The 23510-nt window shown below is 38.4% G+C and overlaps 1 protein-coding gene across 6 annotated transcripts in view; it reads right to left on the reverse strand.

Annotated features, from left to right (window-relative positions):
- Window positions 1-2592: 2592 nt before the first annotated feature.
- Window positions 2593-23510, reverse strand: part of YTHDF3 (YTH N6-methyladenosine RNA binding protein F3) — a 60948-nt gene continuing 40030 nt past the window's right edge. For 5 of the 6 annotated variants that reach the window (XM_070392639.1, XM_070392638.1, XM_070392634.1 and 2 more), the window contains one exon: window positions 2593-2669. In XM_070392639.1, coding sequence (XP_070248740.1) covers window positions 2619-2669 — 51 coding nt within the window. In that variant the 3' untranslated portion in view covers window positions 2593-2618. Of the gene's footprint in view, window positions 2670-18099; window positions 21194-23510 lie in introns of those variants that run through there. The other variant, XM_070392635.1, reaches the window with a different exon arrangement.

Consider the following 23510-nt stretch of genomic DNA (forward strand, 5'->3'; position numbering starts at 1 on the left):
TTTTAAACACTGCTGGTATGAATATAAACAATGACAACAAACTCTAAAAACAATTTGACAAAATCTAATGAAGCTGAAAAAGTTCATACCCTAAAACCAATAATCCATTCCTAAATATGTGCCCTAGAGAAAACTCTTCTATATCTACAAGGAGACACGCATAAGAATGTTCAAAGCAATCTTATTTCTAATAGCAAAATAAAATAAACCACCTAAATAGCCATTAAAAAGATAATGGATTTTAAAAATTGCAATGTAGGCTTATGCCAGGATATTATGTAAAAGTCAAAATCAGTGGATACAGCTATCTGTATCAAAATGGATGAATCTCACAAATATAATGTTGAACCATACAAAAAGGAGAAAAATGCAGTATAAAGACATTTCTGTAAAGTTTACCAATATGCAAAACAATACTAATAATGAGATTGGTAACTACTAAATTTAGGATGGTGATATCCTATTGGAAACAGATGGAAGGATGTGATCAGGGAAGAGTATAGAGAGGACTGGAGATATTGATGTCAACATAGGAAACGTCCAAACCGATAGAGAATTGTGATGAGTTTATTTAAGCCAAACTGATGATAATTGGCAAGGAAGCAAAATCTCAATGGATTGAGGAAATGCTCCAGAGAATGGCATTTTTACAGCTTATTTTGTACATTAGAATAAAAGGAGGCGACATAAGGAGGGTTACATGAAATCCACTGGTGGTAGATTAAGGGGGCGGGAGAAAGCAAAACAGGGAAATCTCTGAGATCAAATAAAAATAAAATTGGAGAGACACACTTCCTTTACGTGTGTCGTACAGGATTGCTAACACTTACAGCACATAGAGATGGTATGCAGGGAACAAGAGAACAGTAAACTGTCCTGTGGTCTCCTGTTCTGGCCCCTTGCAGACTCTGAAAAAGAAGATTACTGTGACATTTCAAAGGTATGTAATCTTAGATGCCAAAAGATAATAGACAGGCTCATTTATGGTAAAGAATGACCTTTGTCAAGGAAGCCACAGGCCTAGGACGTGACTCCTGCCATGACTCACTTTTATGTTCAGATCATCCTATGCGGTTACTTTTGGTCTCAGTCTGTAAGGCCCACCATGTGGGCCTCCCCTGAGCTTGTCAGGTTTAGTATGTGGTCCCTTTTTCACCCACACTGGTTTTTTAAGCCAAGTTATTAAATACATAAGTGTATTGCATTACAACAAAAAAGCAAATTTCACACCACCGATGAAGCTATTACAATCTTGAAGATTTCAGTCATCTGGGTGAATCAGGTATAAACTTCTATCATCAACAAGAAAAAAGATAGCTAGTGGATATGGGAGGGGGGGAAAGGAGGAAAATCACTGTACAAAAAATTATAGTCCCAAATCCAAAATCTACATGATTCTAAACTGATTTTTGTGTAGGAAAAAGTAAATGTATTTGACCTTGTCCCTTGGGATAGAATGTGTGTCACAAACCTTGCCTGTGTGGAAATCCTGGGCCCCTGGCTAAAGCTGGGAAGCTGACGGAACCAGGAGGCCCAGGGAAGGGTGGACATGCTGACTGCCTCACCTCCCCCAGTGGAGTCAGGAAACACTGTCTGTCCAAAGACAGCAGCACCGGTGTCCTTCCTGGCCTCACTTCCAATCGCCTGAGTCCCTTCCACCTTCTACCCACCCCAAAGCCAACCCCACATGTGACATGTTTTTGTGGCAGATCTCTTACCAAGTCGTAATGAGGAGGGAGTGAGACTGAAGCCATTCAGAGGCTTTCCTGGGATGGATTGGTCTTCCTCTCCATTTGGTGGCAGGTGGTCTCGCCAACAGAGTAGCCAGATTTCTGTACGACTATTCAGGGCTCCCAAAGGTAAAACCAGAAGCTTCCAGATGTTCTTAGGCTTAGATCCATTTAGGCAAATGTCACTTGCACGGCCTTCTGTTGTTAAGCAGTCACAGGGCAGATTCTAGAGGAAAATAAACTCTACTTCGAAATTCTAGGGGAAGATAAACTCTACCTCTCAATTCTAAGGGAAGGTAAACTCTACCTCCCAATCAACCATGTTTTATCCATTCCAAATAGACATATTGGAGGTGTACTTAAGGGAGCATTTCCTCCCAGGTATATAACTTGGCACATGGACTTGATCTGCAAAGATTTGGGCAGTGGTGATCTGGGAGAATCATCTGAGCTGTTTGCTAGTGCTGGGCTCTTGCTAGAACAATGCATTCCATTAAAAACAGATTCTACTGCTGCTATTTTTATGCAGACACAATTTCACTGACTCATTTCCTGGGATAACAATCTTAGCTATCAAGATTAGCTTCCTGGCACAGGGGGCGGAAAAGGAGGAGGGCAAGGTTTAAAACAGAGATCAAAAACGGAAGATGAAACAACACATTTGTTGTTACTGAATAAAAAGTGAAGTATCAAAAGAAACAGAAAGCTAAAACCAAGCACACTTCTAGCCTGTTGCTGAAGAGAACTGAAGGAGACAGGCAGCACTGACTTCTTACAGGATCTATTTCTGGCATGTATTTCACTCACCTGGATGCATCCCCTTACCATATTAATGCAGTCCCAGCTTCCAGAAGCATTTTCTAAACAAGTGAACTCTGCCACTAGCATTTATATCTTTATGGAACAATCAAGTTGATCAGTGGTTCTTCCATCTAAATGCTTCTCAAGAAGGAGAAGAAAATGTGTGGTTATACCTCATTAAACAAAATGACATAAAATTAGATGCGTGGGAATATTATCTGAGTTGGGCAAAACTTAGAGATTAATTAATTCATTCAAAATTTTGCATTGACAAGACTCTGCTCCAGGACAAATGCTGCTTACAATTTCAAAATAAAGCTTATTAAAAGGGGTAATTCCTAAGAGGGGATGGCACTGTCAAAATTACAAGACCACAGTTTCTCTGATGTGGGCTGGTGATGCCCTCAGGAGCAGCACAACTTGGCTGTTCTTTTCTGCTCCACGCTGACCAGACAAAACTCACACCATCAATGGAAGAAACTGCCTATAGAGCTGATTTGAGAATACAAATCTTCATTCAGAATGTTCCATAACTGTGCTCTTCCTAATAAGGCAGCTGGATGTCACCATCAGGTTCCCCCTTGAGCTAAACCAGTAGAGGCCTGTTAGAAACATGTCAGCAGGTTTTGGTATTCAGCACAATCAAGATTGTTCATCCAAATAGCTAGCTGAGCCGAAACCGGTTTGGCTCAGTGGATAGAGCGTTGGCCTGCGGACTGGAGGGTCCCGGGTTCGATTCTGGTCAAGGGCATGTACCTGGGTTGCAGGCACATCCCCAGTGGGAGATGTGCAGGAGGCAGCTGGTCGATGTTTCTCTCTCATCGATGTTTCTAACTCTCTATCCCTCTCCCTTCCTCTCTGTAAAAAATCAATAAAATATATTTTAAAAAAAAAAGAAAAACACAAATAGCTAGCTGAGACCACAGCTTGAAAAGAATGAAACATAGTACAGGTACAATTTGACACAGAAGTCTAGAGAAGGATGTCATGCCACAAAAGAAACATCTGATGTAAGAGCATTACTGCACTTATTCAACAAATTGTCAAAGTTAGAAGAATGGAGAAAGCAAGTTCCATCCTCAAAGAAATACCTGATACCTCTCATTGGGCACCCCATCTGCTGGTCATCAGACTAGGAGCCTTTGCATAAATTCGTTCTGTCCCTCACAACAGTCCTGCAAGAATAGCATCAACATTCCCACTGTCATGGTGAAGAAATTCAGGCTAAAGGAGGCTAAATTTCTTGCCCAGTATCACCCAGCAGGTAAAGGCTGAGTTGGGGACTTTTACCCAGTGATGCCTGACCTCAAAACTCCTACTGGTTCTATGCATGAAGCTGCCTCCCAGAGAGAGAGAGGATTCTAATCTGGTGACCACAAAGGATCACTCTCTAAATCAGACCAAAGGGTAAGAAAGGCTTTAGGGAGACACTGATGCTGGGATTCAATTCTGGAAGATAAGTACATTTATTTGTTTAAATTTCAATTAGTGCAATTCTACGTATAAGCTCTTTGTAGATAGTTCAAATCAAAGAAAGATATAAGGCAAAGATTAAAATCTCTCCTCTTTCCTCCTCCTATACCCAGCAAGTCTAGCACCTTTTGTTCAGAAATAGCCATTTTTATGAATGTCTTGTGTATATTTCCAGAAACTTTATCCATAAAATCCTTTTTTAAAAAAAATGCTTTAAATTAAGTATTAGAATTATGTGTAAATCTTGCATTTCAATTATTTGTTAAATTTTAAAACTCATAATACCGATCATATAGATCATATATGCCAAATTATTTTTTAATTTAGGAAAAGATGTAAACATCTTCCTATAATCAGCATTAATGCTATATAGTATTTCATTGTTAAACATTTCACAATTTATTTTTCTATAAACAGATTCAGCCTCGTGTTTGTTTGTGAATCCTCACCTAAGAATATTTTTTTCCATTGCTTTTTAGAGAGTGGAAAGGGAAGGAGGGAGGGAGGAAGAGTGAGAGAGAAATAGCAATGTGAGAGAGATCCATTGATTAATTGCCTCCTATACATGCCCCAACCAGGTCTGGGGATCGAACCTGAAACCCAAGTATGTGCCTTGACTGGGAATCGAAGCAGCAACCCTTTGGTGCATGGGCTGACACTCTAACCACTGAGAAACACTGGCCAGGGCCATTCCTGTTTTTAATTTGCTATTACAAATAATACTTCAAGGATTATCCCCACACACCCACACTGAACTTATGCACAAAAGGAGAAATTCCTAGAAGAGGAATTCAGAGTATGTAGTGGTGTAGAAATGAAGATCAAGGCTGAAGTGTGGAGGATGAGCTTGGAGTGGGGAGAACTCCAAGGCTGAGGGTCCAGTTAGGAGGCACAAGGCCAACAGGTAGGGTTGGGAGAGACAAAGACGTCAGAGCAGGAGTCAATCACACCCATGGAAGGAACCTGATGACGACTATGGAAGAAGCCCTAAACAAACTTCTTCCTCTGCCCTTCCCTCACAACCAGCCACCCGCATGCTATACTCACACATGCAGGTATGCATGCACACTCCAGATCTAGTCCAAGCCCTCCCCCCAGAAGGGTTTTTCATTAAATGCTATGAATTTTAACCCTTTCGGGTCTCTTATTCCGCCACATATAACTGAGTGATAGTGATCACACAGGACAGTAAGCCCTGTAGGCGTTTTGAAGCCCTGCAGGGGTCTCCAGGAAGCCTGACAAATACACAATTAAAGGCGATGTCCTCCAGAGGATCTGACCCTGATGACCCAGCTTTGCTCTAATGGAGTCCTCTTGTTTCTTAAATTACAACTGTAATGTTGTCCTTACTTTTCTTATACCAACAACTGTTATAGGAATGTTGGGGATGATAAGAGAATTGAAGGGAGGCAGACATAAAAAATGCCTCATTTTTTGCATCTGATAAAACTTTTCTGGAATATCAATGAGATGAGAAAGTCTAAGTCAAAATATTATAGTTTAAAAGAGAAACAAAGGCAAAAACCTCAACCAGGACAATGGGAAATACGTATACTCAAACTTCAATAGCTCCCTCTGCTGACATTTTGTGTAATTAAAAAAAAAATTTTTTTTATTTGTTTTATTTTGTAAGTATTCAATTAGGAACCACATGAAGCTGGATAGTATAAAAGTCAGTAGATTAAATCCTTCTCACTTTATCTAAAATTGGAAGCATCACTCCTGCATCATAAATAATGACCATTTTTCTATATGGTAGAGGTATTGCTATAATTTAAAGAAGTGATTACATTTCTAAAGTGAAAAGTGACATACATGCTTCAATGACAAGGAAGCATCAGTCTTTAAAAATTAGAGTAATTTTTTTCAAGAAAGCTTTTAATTTTCCCCTTTCTAGTCAATTTTGGTTATGGTAGAGCTAAAAGCCAATAGCTTTGAAAAGCATCCACAGTTGAATGCAGAGAAGGAAATAAACATGAGCCAAACCAGGGAAACGAGTTTTTCACAGTGAGGATACACTGCCAGGAGAGAAGGGGGAGGGAACGCAAAGCTCTCACACACCGAAGACTTCAATATGTCAAACAGCATTTTCACTTAATTCTCCAAATATTTCTGAGTGAAGATTTTTGTCATGTAATTTGTTTGGTCAGTCAACAACTAAGTAGTGGTTTGGGCACCGATTTAGACGCATGTGGCTTTGAAGAGGTAACTAGAAAATACGGGCTTGAAGTCCTCATCCTGTCACTAACTGGGACCTTGGGGAAATCATAGCCCCTCAGCCTGCGTCTTCATCTGACCCTGGAAGACTTAATTAAAGGACCCCCCTCCCATTTCCTTTCCAGCGCTCTAAACAATCTCAGGGTAAATCACACTCTATTGCCCCACCTTATCCAACTCGGAAAAAAATCTAGTTTAAAGGAGAATGAACAGCAAGTTTGGGAGAAAAAAATGGAAGGGAAGAATGGAGAGAGGGAAGGAGGCAGGCAGACCTGAAGGTTACAAGGGAGAAATAGAATATGTAGCCAAATAGAATATGAAAGATGACATAGACAGATTACCAGGCAGTCAGCTTGCCCCTTGGTAAAGAAAATGAAAGTCACGTAGCTTTTGTTTTTTCAAGTAACAATTAGCAGGACCAATTTTTTTTTCTCCTCTAGGCATCACCAGTTCATAGACTGGTTTCTGGTTTCTAAGCAAGGAGGTCACCATTGCAGCACCAATAGCAATGACTCCATTCATCACAACCTAAGAAGGGGTTTCCAGGAGCCCATGACTCATCCCACCAGGAGTCACTGAGAACTTTGTATGCCAGGCAATGTTTATGTCAATCAAGAAGACAAAGTTCCTTAACCTCACACTTTACAAAGACAAGGCCATACACACATAATTTTAGCTAAGTTCTATGAAGAAAATAGGAGGTAAGAGAAAGAGTGGTAGTATTTATATATGGTGATCAGGGACATACTCTCCGAGAAAGCTATTTTAGCAGAGTGATGCAGACGAGAGCAAATATCTGATACGGGCAGATAGGACAGAAAAACCCGGAGGGAATGAATCTGAAGTGTGGGAAGGCAGGAAGGCCAGTGTAGCTGAAGTGCAGCAAGGCAGAAAGAAGGTGGTGTGGATACCATTGCAATAATCTGGTTATTATTTAACCGGAAAGGAATAAAGGGAAGACTAGATAATATAGGCCTGCCATTTACACAGCTTTGCTACAAGCTAATTTAACACTTTCCACGTCTGCTCCCCATGATCAATGGGGTAAGGGATTGGACAGAGGCAGCTTGGATGCATGCCCAGAAAGGTCTGAGTGACGTGGGAAGATGCTTACCTGTCAGTCACACCTGGGAGGGAGTCAATGGCCAGAATGGGCGTGGCCACTGCAAGGGTTCAAAACCTAAATATTTAAACTCCTAGACAAAGGAGTTCACCCTCTTGGCTCGCTTGCTGTTTTCCAGTAACTCCTGTTGTAGGGGGTGCATTTCCCTGTATTCGCCCACGTGGGCCATGGCCAGGTGGGTTCCGCACAATGGACTAATGAATTTTAACTACTAGCCTGATGCTCCGCCAGACCCAGTGCCAGCATGGATGGGAACTCTGGACACTGGCCCTCCATGTGAATCTCAGAAAATTCTTTTCCTGAAGATATCACAAAAGCCCCCCCACGCCCACTCGTGCCAGGGAAATTGGACCCCCTAGTTTCACCAGTTACAATGTGAGCTGAGACCTGAGCAGGAATAGGGCTGGCTAAAGTGGGAAAGAAGAGTGCTGCACTGGACAAGAGAAGCAGCCAAGGAAAGTGGAGGAGTTACCGATTCCTTGACAATTTCCCCCTGCTTCCCTCACCACTGCCTTTGCTTGGAGCTTGCTAAGTTACAGTAGTGGTTCTAAAAGAAGAGCCTGTTACCAGACTAAAGGGGCCCATTTGCCTGTGCCCATAAAAGCCCAATAAGACATGAACAGGAGCTTGAAGCAAAGAAAGTAAGGGGTTATTTCTAAGAGATGGCCCACGCCCAGAGACACAGGTGAGCTAATGCCTAACGACCTGGTTCTCCTATGGCTTCGAGGGGATGGGTTAGGTAGGGGGGGAATCATTAATCATTGTGACTACTATTGTTAGAGTCATGGTCTCTCCTGATGGGTCAGTGCTAGGGTAGAGGGTAGATGATCATTGCATCTGGCCCTGATGCCAGCCATGGCATGGCATCACTTTGTCTGGTTTTGCTGCTTTTCTGGGCCCGGAGTTGAAACACAACTGAGGCCTAGGAGTTATCTCTAGTTAGACCAAAACTCTGTCTCTGTGGTCAACAGACCTGAGGCTTTGTCCCTAAGATTATCTGATTGCAGACCATTGTCTTGAGGGCTTGATAATTAAGGGAGTGGACATGCAAGGGAGGGGGGGGCAGGAGTGAGGGTGCTGGGCGAGGCCAGTTTGAATCAGAAGGAGAAAAGGTCATATTAAAGAAAGTTTCAATGAGGCTATAAGTGGAGAAAAAGAAAGTGAGAGAAAGCTGACTGGGAGGGTGCGGATTAGGACAGGTAAGGAAGACCAAGGATAAAAGCAAACATTTCCCTGCAGATGCAAAGTTTCTGCACAAACAGCTCTCACAAATACAAATCAAAACTAATTTTGAGTGTTTAACCATTCATGCTGTTATTTTTATAAGCAATAAAGCACCAAGTGAAGTAAGGAAATGATATAAAGTTTTTAAAAAAAAGTTCAGCGATAACTAAAAGCTCTGAATCAATAGATCCCTTGTAATAATGAGTATGCTGCTTGAGACGTGCATTTGACTTTATGTTAATAGACCAAGAATGAAAGGACTGCTGTGGTCTGCAGGAAGGTGAAGGGGTCGCATGTGTATAGCGGAGAGTTGCCGAACAGGACTGACTGCTCAAAAAGTGGCTCAAAGATCTTCTTCTTTTTCTTTTCTAAAATATATTTTTATTGATTTTTGCAGAGAGGAAGGGAGAGGGATAGAGAGTTAGAAACATCGATGAGAGAGAAACATTGATCAGCTGCTTCCTGCATGCCCCCTACTGGGGATGTCTGCAACCAAGGTACATGCCCTTGACTGGAATCAAACCTGGGACCCTTCAGTCCGCAGGCCGATGCTCTATCCACTGAGCCAAACCGGGCAAAGATCTTCTTAAGGATATCCATTTACACAGAGGACTGAACACCCAAAAGTCCATCAACAACGTATGTCCCAGAGGAGAGGTTCCCCAAGGCAGTCTGCAAAGCCAAGTTTATGTTCAAAGGCACAGTAAGACTGCACTTGCATTCTCTTGAGGGTACAGTCCAGTTTTCCAGAGGATTACTGCCAAGGGACAGTGCAACCATTTGAATGAGAAACATGAAAAGCCAAGTGCTATTTCATGAAACAACAAGAGCTTTTAAAATGTTCAGTTTTCAGAGAATCTTAAAAGCAGCAAGAGAAAGAAAGTCAGTTACCTACAAGGGAGTACCCATAAGACTGTCAGCTGATTTCTCAACAGAAACTTTGCAGGCCAGAAGGGAGTGGCAAGAAATATTCAAAGTGATGAATACCAAGAACCTACAACCAAGATTACTTTATCCAGCAAAGCTATCATTCAGAATTGAAGGTCAGATAAAGAGCTTCACAGATAAGAAAAAGCTAAAGGAGTTCATCACCACCAAACCAGTATTATATGAAATGCTGAAAGATATCCTTTAAGAAAAGGAAGAAGAAAAAGGTAAAGATACAAATTATGAACAACAAATACACATCTATCAACAAGTGAATCTAAAAATCAAGTGAATAAATAATCTGATGAACAGAATAAGCTGGTGATTATAATAGAATCAGGGGCATAGAAAGGGAGTGGACTGACTATTCTTGGGGGGATGCGGGAAGAGACTGGACAAAAAATTGTACACCTATGGATGAGGACAGTGGGTGGGGAGTGAGGGCAGATGGTGGGGTGGGAACTGGGTGGAGGGGAGTTATGGGGGGGGGGGAGAGGAACAACTGTTAATAATCTGAACAATAAAGATTTAATTTTAAAAAAATGTTCAGTTTTAGTTTCCAAGATGGTAAATATCAATAGACATAACCCACATGAAAAAAAGCTTTTTGGGTTCTGTCATAATTTTTGTGGAGCTGGGTCCTGAGACTTAAAAGCTCAAGAACCACAGCCCAACGTAATAAATTTGGGATGATTGATACTACACATGTCATATTATATGTATATATTATAAATATGGCATTTATGGGTGTTAATTTCATTAATAAATCAGGAGAATCTATGACAACTAGAGGGAAACACCCTCACAAATGGAAGTTTCCCTTAGCCTTGTTCACTATACTTTTCTTGGTAACCTCCCATCACTGACTTTCCACCCCCATCTTTAGCTGAAGGATGTATTTCAAGGTCATGGCTTCCACCATTTTGGTGAACCACTCTTTTCCTGAGTCTCTTCCATAGCTACAGGAGGTGTGTGAAAGACCAGTCGGGAGCCGAAAACCAGGATTACAGGCTTTATTAGGGGGAAAAGACCTGCGGAGCTGTCTTGCAAGGGGAGGACAGCAACCCATGCAGATGGGAGCACACCTTTTGAGGGGAGGAATGGGAACTTAGTGTACTTGGCACGCGCTGATTGGTGGCTTAACGTATGGTCCATTTAAGGTACACAGTTAGGCACTCCGGTACTAGGGACAAGGGCTTAGGGCAGGGGTGGGCAACCTGTGAGTGCGTGCCAAAACCAGCAAAATCTGACTCAAAATTCTTCTGGGTGCCAACCCTAATTTTTTGAGAACATGTTACGCCTAACTTGAGATCTCTTAAGGTGTACGTATTGAAGAACCTTGAAGAAATAATAAAATTCATTCGAGCGACAAAAACACAGTATATGATGATGAAAAATACATTTATTTTTTAATGTATACATGTTATGTAAAATTATTTATCTAAGATGCACCTACACTGAATTTATCTGAAAAATTATAAAAAAGTCAATATTAAGAAAAAAATTGTAAATGGAAGATTATAAGAGAGGGTTTCGCGTGCCAGCAAAAGTTACTGGCGTGCCATGTTTGGGCATTTGGCAGGTGTTGATTAGTGATTCAATGTATAATCCATATAAGGTACATGGTTAGTCACTCAGGTATTTCTGGGCTGTAGGTTATGTCATACTCCGCTGACCAGTTGGGAGAAGGGAGGATCTATCAGTATGCATGTTATCAAAATTTAATTTTTCTCTTGATAATCTGTCTTGTGTTACTTTATTAATGAAGCCAGAGAACTTGAGGATAATTTTTCCTTTCCGACATTGGCATAAATACTTTTGTTACACATGTACACACACAGCCACATGCAAAAAAATGGTTAGCCTCTTAAATGCAGAGGGAAGAAAGTTTTTGGATTTGGAAAAGAATAATTTAGGTTAAAATGTTTAAAATGAACAATGTTACATGACGGAACAGTTGTTAGTGAAGGAGTGGGTTCATAAAATGTGATCTAAACAAACTTTAAACATTTTAATAGAAAAAAGGCATATACCTTAATTCACCAGTCATTTGATAGGCCCACGACTTCTTCTTTGATGAGGAATCTGTTGGTTCTGTTGCCAGTGAAAATGGGTTCTTGTAGTGTCAGGAGAAAGGAATTTCAAAGGACACAGGCATGGGAGAAGTGTAAGAATAGTGGCAAGATTTATTGGGGTGAAGAGAAATAGTACACCTTTGGGCATGTAGAGGGCAGGCAGGCTCTAATAGCATCTGTGCCAAGATCCCTGATAATCCTTCACATATTTTCTTGGTTTTCAGGAACAAGCAGGCTTTCTTTCAAACTATCTAACCCACTTCTGGGTTTTCCCAGCCCTCCCCCTATTCCAATCTCTTTCCTGGATCTTCTGGGGTTTCAACACCCTCATCCAATCCATCCTTTTCCCAGGCTAGACTCCACGCCCTCATGTCACCATTTTGGTTCCTACTGAGCATGCCCCAAAGCTCTGCTGCATCATCTGGTTTCCACTGGTGCGTGTGCTTCCCTCCCAGTGTGCCACCCTGGCTTCTACTGCGTATGTGCCTAGCAAATGAATTTTCCCTCTCCCTCCCTTGGTAAGCCTGGCTAATGGCTGCTTGTCATGTCCGATTCCATCTGCTCCCTTTCTTTATTAATAACTAGCTATCTATTCTAATAATTCGAGTTCACTGATGTCTTTCTTCTAAGAACCACTCCTCACTTCTAATACATCATCTGATTTCCCAGAGAACTGAAATACAGTTGTAAACTATGTGCAAATTTCTACATTTTTGTGGTTTTCCTGGTATATTTTTAGTTTTATGATCTATACATAATTAGAAAACTCACCTTTATCAGGTATTTCCAAAGCAGTCAATTTAGTCTTCATAGAAACAACTCTGTCACATTTTATCAGTTTAGGTACTTAAATATACTAACAGAAACAAGTACAACTGGAATAAATAAGTTTAGAATGCATAGACAAACGTTGGTAAGCATACAAACATGAGGAAACTAGAAAATAGCTATGAAATGCAAGACTAATTGTGCTTTACAGAGGAACCTGTTAATACAGCAAGCCCAAGCAGAAGTAATAAGCTTAATATACTAGGTGGAGACAACAGTTTTAATGTTAGCATGCAACAATATTATGTTGAAGCTTTATTTGTAAACTTTTAACCTCAAGATACATTCCTTTTGTATACTAGAAGTGTTAGAACTGCCATCTTTTTTTTTTTTAAATTTTACTTATTGATGAGAGAGAGAACAATTTTTTGCTCCATATATTTATGCATTCATTGGTTGATTCTTGTATGTGCCCCACAATGTTGGCATTTCGGGACAGTGCTCTAACCAACTGAGCTACCCGGCCAGGGCTGCCATCTTCTTTTATGGCAAATACCTCTTGCTTCTAAAGTTGAACAGTATCACCTAGGTAACACATCAGTGTTTCCATTTTGAATTGTAAGTATTTCTTACAATTTGAATTGTTAGTAAATTCTTACAACTTACTAACATACGTACATGAAATCCATATCAATGGGCATTTATAACAAGCAAAACAAAAACACGTCTGATCCAATTTTCATCTTTCACCTGTCTTCTATTGTTCATAGGTTTTCATGTTATTATCCCACTTTTGCTTTCCTTTTTGTCTAATTGGTCTTTAGTTCTGCCATCTGCTCTGCTCTAGCAGGATAAACTAACTCTATGTTGTCACATTTTACTTAACAAAAGCATGGCTTGCAATCACTGAAAACTCTAGAAACCAAAAGTTGCAAAAATAAAGATAAACAGTAATTCAACTAAGTTTTATTCAGGCAGTGACTGGTCTCAGGATCTCAATGATGTAATATGAACTGAAAGAAATAAACTTTCTACAACCTTCAAAGCAGTGAAGATTATCCTAAGAAATCTTCAATGGCAATCAATAAATTCTAAATTCTCCATAAGAAAAAAGAGGATAGTTAACATGTGAGAAGTTAACATTAAGGGCTTGCTTGCCATAGGCCCAGGATTGTGCTAATAAGCACTTTATACTAGTTCACTTAATCTTTCTGAAGTAAGCTTTATTATACATATACTAGAGGCTCGGATCACAAAATTTGTGCACTCGGGGGAGGGGGCCCCTCAGCCCTGATTACGAGAGGGTGCAGGCCAGGCTGAGGGACCCCACCTGTGCACGATTGGGGCCAAGGGGCCACGCGGGAGGTTGGCCAGCTGGGGAGGGACTGTGGGAGGGCTCCAGGGCGTGTCCAACCGGTCTCACTCAATCCCGATTGGCCAGACCCCAGCAGCAAGCTAACCTACAGATTAGAGCGTCTGCCCCCTGGTGGTCAGTGCACATCATAGCGAGTGGTTGAGCAGCCTTAGCATATCATTAACATATTACACTTTGATTGGTTGACTGGCTGACCAGCCAACCAGACACTTAGCATATTAGGCTTTTATTATATAGGATTTTTTAGTCCATGAGGAAATCTAGGCTCAAAGCTAGTTTAGTGGACCCAGGATTCCAAGACAGATTTATCTGACACCAAAGTCTATGTTCTTGGCCAGAGCCTAAGAAGAGCTTCAAAAGCATTCCATTAAAAAATATATATATGCCAATATGTGGTGATAGCCAGAGGGAAATGGGGGTGGGAGGTTGGCAAAGGGGCAGGGGATGGGGACAAAGACTTTGCTTGGGGTGGTGAGCACATGATGCAGTGTGCAGATAATGTTTCCTTGAGTTGTACACTTATAAAACCTGTATGATTTTGTGAACCAATGTCACCCCAATAAATTCAATTAAAAATGATTTTCCTGCATCATAAAAATACAAAATAAAAGATATTTTGACATAATCTAAATCTTCTCTTTAACACACCTTCAATCCTTTATTAAAATCATCACTCTGGAAAAAAGTTAACCATATTTGATACATTTGTTGCTTAGTGTAAAAAGAAAGACAAAAATTCTTTTTAGTTGAAATTCTCTAAGTATGGCCTGAAAGTTATTCTGAAAGTAAACAAAGAGAAGTTTCCTTCAAACATCTGAAGGACTGTAATTAAAAATTAATTTTATTAGGCCTCATATAAAAGGTAAATAATTTGTATTTTTGCCTCTTTGACAAAACTAGTGTAAAGTTACTCAAAGGCTAATTGCAGAAATTTAATTAACATCATTTGTTGTCTATAACCTAGGACTACTAAAGTTAAAAATAATAATAAAAATAAACTTTATTTCAGACTAATTGGCTAATTGAAATAAATATTTGAAAACTTAATTGTACCAGGCAGTAGGGCAGTAAACTGTAAAAAAATAAAAAAAAATAATAAAATCATCGCTCTGCTTTGCACACAATTAGCATTCAGGGAGTAGGTGTGAGTATTCATTAGAATTCTTCCAATATATAATTGTTCTATTGAAAAATGGGGACGGGGAAAGAGAGTGGGAATTCTAAAAATATACAAAAAGAAAATATATTCACTCACAAGCCTGTTGACATGAGGCTAAGTAGTAATAAAATAGATTCCCATTTCCTCTTTCAAAACACAAGGGTAAATGGGAGCATAGTTAGCCACTCAAAGGTGGGCTGTGACCTCCTTCCAAGGAGTACAGTATGAAGAGGAGGAAGGGGGCGGGGGGGGGGGGGGGGGGAGGAAGTAGCTTTAGAATGGAGAAAATGACACTATCTCAGCCAGGTGATCAAGGTCAGTATCAACAGGCCATGGCCTTCATAATGATGCGATAGAAACGGCACTTCATTTATGTGGTCTTCCTCCCCAAAACTCGATAATCACAGTCTAATCATAAAACGCAACGACCCTGCCATGTGGCTCAGTTGTCTCGATACCCCAAGGTTGTAGATTTGGTCCTCAGTCAGGGCATATATAAGAATCAACCAAAAATGTATAAATAATTGGAACAACAAATCAATGCTTCTCTCTCAAATCAATCAATAAAAAATTTAAGTCATTATAAAAACACAAGATAAATTCCAAAGGAGGAACGTTCTGTAAAACATGTAAACTGAACTCCTCAATATTGTCATCAAAAACAAGTCTGAGAAACCATCACAGCCAAGAGGAACCCAAGGAGACTTAACAACTAATAGTTATGTGGCATCCTGGACCAGAAAAAAGACACTAGGTAAAAACTTTAAAATCTTTATTGAAAAAGTGGGTCAATATTGGCTCCTTAACTGTAACAAATGTATCATACTAATGTAAGATGTTAACAGGGGAAGCTGGGTGCAGGGTATATGGGAACTTCTGTACTGTCTTCCCAATTTTTTCTGCAGCTCTGTTCTAAAAAACAAAATCCATTAAAAAAAAAAAATCAAGTATAATGTAAAGTGGCAGAACAGAAAAAAGCTTGGAGTTCTCTGGGACACACATACTCTTGCTTCTTTTACCCAGCACAGTGGAAAAGATGGAGATTTTGTACCACTAGACTTCAAAATTCACTTAAGGGAAGTAGTGGTCACATTTGAACATATTGAATAAAATACAATCTGAGGTATTCATTACCTACACTCTGAAAATAAAGGATGAATATTACAAATTATATTGCCTTCCAAACATACTTTCAAAAGAACCATTTGCCATTGCTAGAGTAGGTCATAGCCTCTCAAAATGGCAAAGAACCTTAGATGCATTCTACACCAATGTCCTGGAATTTACTAAGTGCACTAACGACAAAGGAAATGGTCTGTTCAGTATCATTCTACCAGTTAGATGGAAGTCTGGTCTTTCTACTGCTGAATTTAAGCTCTTTCCTGACACAGTATAATTCCACTCTGGTTATGAGGTGTCAGAAATATCCTTTTTTAAAAACATATGTTTTTTAATCCTCACCTGAGGATGAGAGAGAGAAACATCAATGTTAACACTTGGAGTGGGGGAAACGAGTTAAGTCGGCTCGCGTGAATTGCGCGGACTCCGCGGGAGCCGTCTTAACTCGGTTCATATAGATTTGCGGTGGAGTGCGGGAAACGTGTAAACTCGGGCCGATTGTAACTGCGTATTACCAAATATTTGTTTGTTTGCCGTTCACAAAGATACCTACCTGCGTATGCGAACCGTTTCATACCCATTGGGGTAATAGGTATCATAAAAATCCCTGATTTTGCGCGGGAAACCTAAATAATTGCCCGCGCCATCTTATATTTTGGCGGGAAATTCACCCCACACCGGAGTGTTAAAGAGAAACAGCAATCGGCTGCCTCCCTTACTGGCCCCGACAGGGATTGAACCTGCAACTCTTTGGTGCAGATGATGCTCCAACTAACTGAGCCATCCAGCTAGGGCTCCCATATTTTAAAATGGCACTTGAATATCTAAATATCTAAGTGTATTATATGTATTCTTTGGAAGTGGGATAGCAGAAAGGAATGCGGAACCTACCAGTGTTATAAACTCTCTGCATCCATTTTCCTTGCATACTAAGTTTTACAGAAACAATTTATATTTAGTACCAATGTTGTACAGGTTAACAAATTATAGGTAGACAAACTGAATTTAGTTCACTATTTATAAACTATTTAAACTGTCACTACTAGGTGATATATAGGCGAGTTCTGCTTCTCTCCATTGCACGAAGAGGACTGGGGAAAGACTACATGTACATCAAGATTATGCAATGGGCCCTAACCGGTTTGGCTCAGTGGATAGAGCGTCGGCCTGCGGACTGAAAGGTCCCAGGTTCGATTCCGGTCAAGGGCATGTACCTTGGTTGCAGGCACATCCCCGGAAGGGAGTGTGCAGGAGGCAGCTGATCGATGTGTCTCTCTCATCGATGTTTCTAACTCTCTATCCCTCTCCCTTCCTCTCTGTAAAAAATCAATAAAATATATTAAAAAAAAAAAAAGATTATGCAATGGTAAGTATGGTGATCTGAAAGCAAACAAGCTTGAATTCATCAGTTAAGTATTATATCTAGTACCCCTAATTAAGATAAAGCTAAGTCAGTAAGAAGTATGATCTCAAATACAAGTGTACTGATGACATACAAACCCTCCCATTCACTGATCAGTAAAAAGGAGGCTTCTGATGATACTGCAATGTAGGACACTTGGGGTGGTTCCAGAAAACTCTGCCTTGGTCACAGCCAACAGTGTTGTATGCTTCCAGCAGGTATTGACATCACAAACCTGAATTCTGGTTTTCCCCCATCAGAACAAGTACCTTAGATAACCCTGAAATGATAAATGTATCATCCAGAGTCACCATAATCCTACTGACATAAGCTCTATCTACCCAAGGGATAATGTACAGATCATTAGAAAAGCATTCCTTGGTACCAAGAATGGAGGATCAAGGTTCTTAGCTGGTGACACTACTTCCTCCTCTTACATGAACATAAACAGGCCTCTTTCTCTTTTCCTCTAAGTTTCGTCATGGTATTCAATAAAATCACTTAAATGGGCAATGATTACGATAAATGGTTAACCTCCCTTTCTCTAATTCTCCCACTTAATTTAAGTGCCCAGCTAAAATGAGTGCTATAATCTCTCTGTGCTTGAAAGATCTGTCAATCAGGAAACCCAGGACAGTGTCGACAACAATGTTGTGTTTCCCAGCAGACAGTATATATTTATAAAGATAAAAGGAAAGAACACAGATACGAGTGAACAATTTTTATTGAAACCCTCAAAGATTAAAGAGGACCAAATGGTGAGTTTGGGTACCATAACAGAAAAGCTCACCTATCTGTACCATCATTCCCGGGAATGAACAAACCCAAACATGACAAAATTCAAATTCTCATGTAATTGCTACAAGTGAATATAAATGAACTAATAATCATTTTATCATAACCTTTCTGTAATCATACGAAAAAGGGAATTTACATGGCATAACAAAAGATATGCAAAACTTAATGAAAACACAATTCTCTTAAATGTCTCAAACTTTTTATAGGATGCAGAAAGCACTTGAAATGATTAAATGACTTAAGCTGACTCTTTTTTATTGCAAACCATTTTATCATCAGCTTAACCTCCATGCATGGTATTCAAAAAGAGAACAGCTTTTGAATTAGAAAGATCACAAGTTAAAATGAGGAATTAAGTACTGAAATTATGAAAACGCTGGGATTTCTTTTGAAAGGAATCTTCAAGTACCAATAAGTATAGAGACAGAATACTAATTTTGGTTACATTTTCCCCCTTACTGTTAAATATACAAACTATTATACCTTCCAAAATAAAATACTCACTTAAGATAACTTTAATAAGAAACATTCAAACCAAATCTTGGAAAAATATTAAGCAAGAAATTTCCTGGGCATGTCTTAATTTGTGATTATTCAAACATTTGATTATGTGTTTCCTGCTGTGGAGCCCAGGTTCTCTCCTTTTTGGTCGCTACAGTTAAACATTCAGTTAGTTGTGCTATTTAGACAACCTGTGATCATTTCATTTAGAGGGAAAACATTTTGCAATATATTGACAGACCAAGGAGGAAGAGAAAGTAGGTGCTCTGAAGAAATCGTAAAATGGAAAAAATAATTACCGATTGAAAAGATAAAGTTTTTATTTCCAAAGGAATGCTGCACCCATTTCACTTGATATTAGAAATCCAGGTTAAAGGCACTGGGATGTACACCTCACGATGAGCAGACTACTCAATTACATTAGACGTTTCCGAGTCTGCCGTTGCAATCAGCCCGCTTGCTGCGTGTTTCTGTGACACTTCTTACATAAAAACCAAATGTAAATCAAACACTCAATCCATTTATAATGTAACTAGTTTTATAAAAATATTCAGAGTTGCTAATAAAGCACCAGAAAAAGTGAACCTCAGAGTGAGGACTCATATCCTTTCTATGAGGTCTCCCTTTACAGTTCTCTAATAGGACCTCCAGAGTGACTACAGTCATCTTTGACATGTCCTACCTATATAATCTTAGGGATGTAGAACATTGCGGCGGTTACTATACCCAAATGCCAATTTTTATTATAAATAGTTAAGAGACATGTCACAAGATAAGATTTCATGGCTTACTCTTAAAAAGGTAAAATAGGTGCAACTTTCCTTTAAGAAAGTCTTTAATTTGTAATATACCATTAATATTTTAATGTTCCCTTCAGTAAACACTGATATAACTACAATGGGACTACCAAAGACCTGTGAAATAGCTACGATTATCTACAAATACTGTATTTTATTTCACTTGAATACAGCATTTGCACATTTTAAGAAAACATTGTACAAAAAAATTATATAAATGAAAAACTCAAAGAAATATCTGCCACTAAATTTTGAACTGAAGTGATCAAATATGTAAATGTAAATGAAAAGGTTTCTAAACATGATGTAAACATAAATGCAGTAATGCAAAACACCAAGGTATTCAAATCTACTGTATTGCTATTTTCACCCTTATTTCACCCTTATATCTTTCTACATAGCTTTTTCCTTTTGGAACAGTAATATAAAGGGCAGTACATTATCTTAATAACCATATGCCATCAGATCAATTAATACAGATGACACGTTTAATTATACAAAATCAATTTGCTTCAAGACACAAAATTAATGTTGATATGTAACTAATGAAAAAAAAAGATGTTAAAAAGATAACTATAAGAATATCCAGATATATGCTGTATTCCCATTTATATAGATCTGATCAATAAAACATCAACACATTCACTTAGATACTGATTTAATCCATGGATCAAGGCCATATTTTCAAAGTATTTTAAGGATGCCAGGACACTGCAAAAGCTGGAGAAAAGAGTTGAACAGTATATGCTTGCTAAACAAGAACTATGTTTATTTAGCTAGTGAATACCTAGAGTAATAAATGTTTACTTCATGATAGCAATCAGGCTCGCAAACACCCAGAAATAGGAATTAAGGATTTTAAATGTAGTTATAAAGGTCATAAAAAGTCTGATTAGACTGAGGTACATTTACTCAAAATTTTGAGATTCATTAAGTGGTAGCAAACAAAATAATTCCTCAGACAAATGCACATTTTTCAGTTTACATATTATTGGGGGAAGGAGGAAAGAAGAATGTGCATTAACTGGTGAAATCCACCAAGCTGCATATCAATATTCTGTTACACCAAACAATTTAAAGACAAGGAAAATGTTCTAATATAATCTCAGATTATGTTTCATTTGGCTAAAATAGAGCTTAAGGTTGCTTTGCCATATTAAAAGTTTACTACAATAATTCTTCACATAAACATTTAGACTTGAACTCCAGGACTAAATATGGCATGATTATTTTGCTTTTAATCTGTCAAATAGCTAAAAATCGACAATTTAAAAACTACAACAAAGAAATGTTGAAGCAATGTGACTCTTACATCATTGAACCACTTCTAATAGTTAACTGTTAGTATTTAACAAATTCAAAGAGTTAATGAATCTTTGCATTCATTCAGTCTTCTGTGCCTTAGCTAGGATGCATAATTACAAAAGACAGCAGATACTGGTAAAAGCTTCAGGACAGAAAGTGCTTGACGAAGTTACAGTTCTCAAGTGTGTTTGGTGAGAATATAAGGGCAGATGCGCTGATGAAAATCATTACAAGAGTCAATTCTGTGTTAAAAAGTTCAAAGATGTCACCTTATGCAGAAAAAAAAAAGCTTTAATAATGTCTTCTTTGACTTATTAGGCATTTCCAGAGTCTACATCATTAGTGTTGTAATTCTAAGAGGACATCTTCATATGATTATTGTTTGTTTCTATTTCTCTCCTGGAAAAAAAAACAACACACACACACAAAAAATGTAACAAAATGCCATCATTTACATAAGATTTAAATTAATATAATGTAAACCATTTCCATAAAAAGTTCTTCAAATACTAATTCAAGTAATTAGTTAAAACTGATTTACTATTATCTCTACACACCATAGTGGGATGATCACCACAAATCATTTTTAAGTAAAAACTACAAATATTTATTTCAGGAGAGTAAAGGCCCTCTCCACATCCCTGTTTTCCCACAGTATTTTGGTTAAGGTGAAGACATTACAATAATATCTTTCTAGCCCTTTCAAAGAGTTTTTGATAATGAGGTATCAAAGAGACTAAAAGGAGACTGTAGCAATTTCAAAACTATTTGCTCAGGTAGGGTTAATAGAAAAGGAAATTGGAAAAGAGTCCTATTAAATTTTCAGTGTTAATAAAAATACTTTGAATCACAAACTTCCTCGGTATCATATTCTCATGTTCAGTATAACTTTCCACATCAAGAAACATTAACACTGATTAATTTCTTCTTATAAAGCAGAATCCCCTTGAACAAAAGTTAAACTACGTGATGTTTTCATGTTTATTAACCAAATATATTTACCTATAAAACTTCTTTCAATTAAATGCATCAGTGTGTTTGTACCATCTTTGTGTAACTCAGAGGTTCTCAAACTTCAGCAACACCAGAATCACCTGGATGGCTTGTGGAAACACTACTGAGTCCCCAAACTCAGAAGCTGAACAAACCTGTGAGCTTGCAGTTCTAACAAGTTCACAGGAAATCCTAATAGTGCTGGTCCAAGAACCACACTCTAAAAACCACTTGTGTTTAACACATTATAAGACTCTTTGCTTTCACTACTTTCATTTTATTTTTCATGTTCCACAATAAGTAAGAATATACTTTACAAATGGTCAAATTAGTTTACTGTTCTCTGTGACAACATCAGAAAATTAGAGAACTGTAAGTTGTTACCAAATTCATTTTAACACAATCCTAGAACCTGAGTAACAGTATTTAATACAGAAAGCTATTAATTATATGTCCTACTACATAACTACAAATAAACTTATTTCATAGACACATAAGTATCAGCAAGATATTCTGAAATTAAAAAACAAAACAAACATGAAAAAGATAGAGCTAATTAATCACATCTCAAAAGGATAAGCAAAAACAAAAACCAAACAACATAAAGGAAAAGACACACACACACACAAAATTGGTACCGTGAAACTTAACCTAACTTTGCAAAGGCCCTAAACATAAATCCAGCCTAAACATAAAGTTTGGTTCTCAGAAGATGAAACAGATTTGTATGAGAAATCTGAAGTATGCTTTAAATAGCTAGATATAAAACACGGTATTATAGATAAAGCAAGAGGATGTTAACAGCACATTGCTCATTCTTCCCATAAAATATGATTGATCAAAACTAGAGAAATTCATCAACTCCATGAAGAGCCCTAAACTATAAAAACAAAGGCCACACTACTTAAGGAAAAGTTAGACAAAGAGAGGTTTAATTCCAGGGAGATCAGTTATATCAATGAGGATCATGTGTTATTTAAATAAAAGTTAAAGATGCTGTTGCAGTTTGAACTATAATAAACTACACATTCTAAACAAATCAATAAAAAATACATATTATAAAGTAGATGATAATCAATGTACATAACACATAACCGCTAACTCACAGGATAAAGAACTTCAAATAAGACAGAAAAGTGGGAGAGAGTTAGAAAGATCTAGATTAATTAAAGCACAAAATAAGATGGCAGAAATATACATTTCTATCAAGCAATCAAAAAATGTAGATTCATCAATGACAACACAAAATAGCAGCTCAGATTTTAAAAATTTACATCCAGTCACACATGATTTATAAGAAATAACTTTAAAACATAGGAGCACAGGAAAGTTCAAGTAATAAAAGCAAACTAAATGAAAACTGGTATCACTATATTTACCATAAGACAAATGGGCTTTAAGGCAAAAACCATTGTTGGAGATAAAATGATCACTACATACTGAATAAGAAATTTTTTCCTTAAAGCTGTAACAATATTAAACTAAAATGACAACTTTATATATTAAAAGTTGTCAGAATTACAAAGACAGGTTCCTAATTAAAATGAGAATTTAAGCCCTGACCAGTTTGGCTCAGTGGATAGAGCGTCGGCCTGCGGTCTCAAAGGTCCCAGGTTCGATTCCGGTCGAGGGCATGTACCCTGGTTGAGGGCACATCCCCAGTGGGAGGTGTGCAGGAGGCAGCTGATCGATGTTTCTCTCTCATTGATGTTTCTAACTCTCT

This window comes from Myotis yumanensis, unplaced genomic scaffold (assembly GCF_028538775.1).
Source record: "Myotis yumanensis isolate MYYU_CA2020_CCGP unplaced genomic scaffold, mMyoYum1.0.hap1 SCAF_15, whole genome shotgun sequence".
NCBI lineage: Eukaryota > Metazoa > Chordata > Mammalia > Chiroptera > Vespertilionidae > Myotis > Myotis yumanensis.